General features: G+C 36.3%; 1 protein-coding gene across 8 annotated transcripts in view; it reads left to right on the top strand.

Moving 5' to 3' along the window:
• The first annotated feature begins 2,749 nt into the window (after nucleotides 1-2,749).
• The window catches only part of LOC129580223 (histone deacetylase 4-like), a 21,244-nt gene continuing 19,466 nt past the window's right edge, over nucleotides 2,750-4,527 (top strand). For 4 of the 8 annotated variants that reach the window (XM_055470454.1, XM_055470453.1, XM_055470450.1 and 1 more), the window contains exon 1: nucleotides 3,016-3,479. In XM_055470454.1, coding sequence (XP_055326429.1) covers nucleotides 3,461-3,479 — 19 coding nt within the window. In that variant the 5' untranslated portion in view covers nucleotides 3,016-3,460. Of the gene's footprint in view, nucleotides 3,480-4,527 lie in introns of all 8 variants that reach the window. The other 4 variants (XM_055470448.1, XM_055470447.1, XM_055470452.1 and 1 more) reach the window with 2 other exon arrangements.

The following is a 4,527-nucleotide window of genomic DNA, read 5'->3' as shown; positions in this document are numbered from 1 at the left end:
CGAAAGCACCAACCAAAACACGAACGAAGAAAAGCACAAAACGAGATCATCCAAATTGATTGAAAAAAAGAGGAGATTTGAGAGAGAGAGAGAGAGAGAGAGAGAGAGAGAGAGAGAGAGAGAGAGCGGGCTACGACACAGAGAATTGGCCCACGCAATCGCTTTGTCTAGATGAACAAAATGGCATCATTGTTGATTTTTAATTTCGTTTGTCGCTTGCAGCTATCGTCTGCGCTCACTGCGACAAAGAATTAGATGAACACCTACAAGCAATCAAAGATCACAATCGAATTAAATCGGATTTCCGATGCTACAATTCATTTGATCAGCATAACACCCAATTCCATTTTCCAAACAATTTCCAATTAAAACATTGCATAATTCCATTAAATCCAGGTAAAAAAAAACATTCAGCGATAACTTGAACTGCGCCATCGTTTCGAACAAATCAAGCACTGATAACAGCAACTATTTTGAATTCAGAAATATAGACGCAACTCAAACACGCACACCCAATAAACCGTTGATACACTTTCTGACACTCTTTACTTTCATTCCACTTGGAACTAAGTGAATGTTTTAAATTGTCTGTTACTTTGTTGTGCTGCGTCGAACCGAAAAAAATATAATAAAATGACGAAAGGAAAAAAAAGTGTACGCAAAAATGTGTAGGGTGCTTGGCAACAGGTTAACCAGATTCATGTACACACAATTTTGGTTTCGCTTGCGTGTCTACCTCTCCCGTTTTCGGCCAAAATGTTATGTATGTGTGTAATTTTTGCTACGCGCGTTGCGTTCAAATAAAATAAACACATTTGGTAACAGCTCGTTGAAGTAAAATATTGATAATGGCGCTAAGAAAACGGTGGCCGGATTAAAGAATGCGCAAATATTATGCGTTTGCCACAAAAGCGGTTCGGTGGTTCTTTTTTTCCCGTTTGTTTGCTCATTTCGTTCTTCTTATGGAGATAAAGATGCTGAAATGCAGCCAACAGACGCAGATTGAATGATATGCGACGTAATTTTGGTAGTTCAACAGACAGAGACACAACTTGCGTTACCTTCATATAGCCAAATCACGCATTCGCTTCGCAAACACACAAACACACGAAAGAAGAAAATCCAGTTTTTTCCTAAAACAACAACAACAATACATTTTTTCCATCCACATTCTGAACTCGAATCGAAATGTAAAAAGTCAAGCGATAAGCGAAAAGCATTATTTTCGGAACTTTGTCGTTTGCCGCTATAAATTCAACGACTCAAATTAGATTTCATGGAGTCGCCAGAGACAAAAAAAAACGACAGAAAGAGAGAGAGACGCACACTAACATTTGCATGAAGTGTATATGTGCGTGTGCTGTTTTTTTCTTCATCTCTCGCGCGCCCGGAATTTGAAGCAGATCACATTCGATGATAGTGCGTCGTGCGTGTGTATATGCTTGTGTCAAGGTCCATTTTATTCATGCACAAACTCCGAAGAATAAGTTTCTTTTCATCATGGAATTACCGAGTTCGATTAAAAAAACATGTTGTTGTATATTTCATTGGAATAAACGCATTAACATAACAAACAAACATTGCGAATGCAATTTTTTTTTCTCGCCACATTTCTATGGGTGAGATTGAGAGAAGTGTATGTTTTTTTTCGAATTTATATTTTTAAAAAGTCGAGTATGTTTTTCATTGACTTTGTTACGAAAGAGAAGAGTAAATTTCTTTCGACTTAAGAATAGTTAAAGTAGTGTATGTATTTTGACTGTTTGTGGCTATGATAAAGGCGAGTATGTTTCATAAACCTTAATTTGCGTTAAACAGAAGTATGTATTTTGTTAGTTTGGAATACCAAGGAGTATGTTTTTCTGACTTTGGTTGTTGTAAAAGGCGAGTATGTTTGTCCAAATTGGTGAATATTATTAATTTATTTGAATTTAAGTATTAGGCAAACATAATCAATAGAACTAATCATCTGTACATCTGGCGGCTTCCAATACTTCAATTTAACAGTGATGTCAGCAATACAAATCAATTGTTTTGATTTGCGTTGGTATTGGTTGTCGGTGTCAGCGTGTTTTGAACATTTGCTGTTCTGCGTGAGTGAAAGAGATTCTCTCACTCTCTCCGATGCGTTGCAATTTCGCAATGTTTGTTTGTTGTCACATTTCTTCTGTGTTATTTTCCATGCACTATCATTTCAGTGATATTGTTATTTCACTCTTATACATTGATTCGTATGCTGTTCGTTTATGCTAATGCGGTACAATAAGCAGAGCTCGATTACGTTCTTTCTTTAATGCTAACAGTTGTGAACTCCTGATACTCTTCGTCGAAAGAACTTAATATTTTTTAACCATTAATGCAAACATACTCTACTTTTTCGAAAACCAATGTGTTAAATTGAAGTATTGGGAGCCGCCAAATGTACAGATGATTAGTTCTATTGATTATGTTTGCCTAATACTTAAATTCAAATAAATTAATAATATTCACCAATTTGGACAAACATACTCGCCTTTTCCAACAACCAATATCAGAAAAGCATACTCCTGTTTATTGGTATTCCAAACTAACAAAATACATACTCTTGTTTAACGCAAATTAAGGTTTATAAAACATACTCGCCTTTATCATAGCCACAAACAGTCAAAATACATACACTACTTTAACTATTTTTAAGTGGAAAGAAACTTACTCTTCTCTTTCGTAACAAAGTTAATAAAAAACATACACTTCTCTCAATCTCACCCATAGATTTGTTTCTCGTAGCAGCGACGCGATGATACGATCACGTCATATGAACAATGATGATGATCATGCGTTATCGGTTTCGGCATATTCGTAGTGGGCAATTCTTCTTTTATCTGAATGCAACTGTGCGCATGTGCGTGAAAAGTTTCTGATTAAATTCGTTTTTTTTTCTTTCTTTCTTCAACGAACAAAAAAGAAAACAACACAGAAATAATCCATTGAAGGAGAGCAACCATTTTAATATGTAATTTTTTGTTTGTTTACAGTGAATAGATAAAAAGACAAAACACTTCTCAGAATGAACTAAAGTGATTGCTGATTTAAAAAAAATATATATGTATGTAAAAGGCGCGAAACGGAGAAGAAGCAAAAGAAACGAAACGAAAATAAAAAAAAATAAACAAAACCCCTGCAATCGAAAGTGAATCGTAAAAATACCGTTGAACCAACAAGTGAATGAAATCTTCGACAAACCAATCGCTATTAAAAAATCTCGAGCACTGAGCGCACGAACGAGTGAATGTGTATGTGTTTTGTTTTATAAAAGCCTCCGAACGCACCCGCCCGCTCGCCCGAAGCCAATCAATTGAAATTGAGCTAAAAATACAATGTGCTCATAGTTACTTCAAACACCAAAACAAAAGTTGTAATTCTAATTGATTTCTAATCGTGAACCACGAAATAAGAGCACACAAAATTGGGAGCAAAGAGAATGCAGGCTGTCAAGTTAGGTGAGTTGTTAAAAAAAAACGCTAACGAAATTGCATTTTCTGCCCAAAATTCACGTAAATATTCATTTTATTGCGGCCAAACATTTTGCTTTTATTGACGTGAGCGTTCATACGCTCTCTCCTTCTCTTCCTCTCTCTCTCTCTCTCTTTTTCGCTCGCTTACTCGTTTACCGCGCTCAGCTCACATTCGCCGTCATTGCATCGGATTTGTTTATAAACACAACTGTTCACCATCACAGCCGATCTTAATAGGTCACACGCGTAATAATATCTAGGCGATAGATGTATGTTGTTTGTCACATTGTCGACTATTTATTACTATAACACTATCAATTTACAAATGTGTTGACTGGTTGTTTTCCAACAACTTCACACTTTTAATCAACCGTAGTATCACGAACAGAAAAAAAATCCAACACGAAACGTTCCAAGTCTCCCTTCCGTAACTTTCAAATTTTCCACCCATTAGTTATTAAACTAAAAATAATAGTAAACAGTCGAAACAGCGATTTATTTTTCGTTTTTTCTGTCGCGATATGCAATTGAATTTGAACTTGGGCTCATTTATCATCATCGTTGACGTCCGTTTGATCGTTAAAAATTCAATTGTTCATGCGAATTGCACAAGAATGTAATCGATCAAGCAAACGCAAAGAATGCATCGGAAATGGTGTCAAGTAATGTGGAGCTCACATAAGAAACAGAAAAACAACAACAGAAACACAACCGGCGCGTGATTATCACCCAAATGATGAGTGTATGTTTGTCTCGTAATGAATGGAAAATTGCTGGCACAAATCAATTTGCAGCCGATTCGGAATCGAACGTTAGCGTCAGTTGTGACGTACGACGCCTCACATATTATAAATTTTAATTTATTTTTATTAATTTTGCAATGGAAAGTTTCCCCCGTAGTAAGTCTTTGGCCTCATTTTCTTTTGTGCGCGTTCACTCTCTTTCTCTCTCTCTACCTCTCGGTTTCCATCTCTTTATTTTTCTCTCTGTCTGCCCAGACGTGTGCAAGGTCAAAAATTCTAGAGGGGGGGGG

The sequence above is a fragment of the Sitodiplosis mosellana genome, unplaced genomic scaffold (assembly GCF_009176505.1).
Source record: "Sitodiplosis mosellana isolate CC-2019 unplaced genomic scaffold, AAFC_SMos_1.0 Smas_scaffold_7304, whole genome shotgun sequence".
Taxonomy (NCBI): domain Eukaryota; kingdom Metazoa; phylum Arthropoda; class Insecta; order Diptera; family Cecidomyiidae; genus Sitodiplosis; species Sitodiplosis mosellana.
This window is presented reverse-complemented; position numbering and strand designations above follow the sequence as displayed.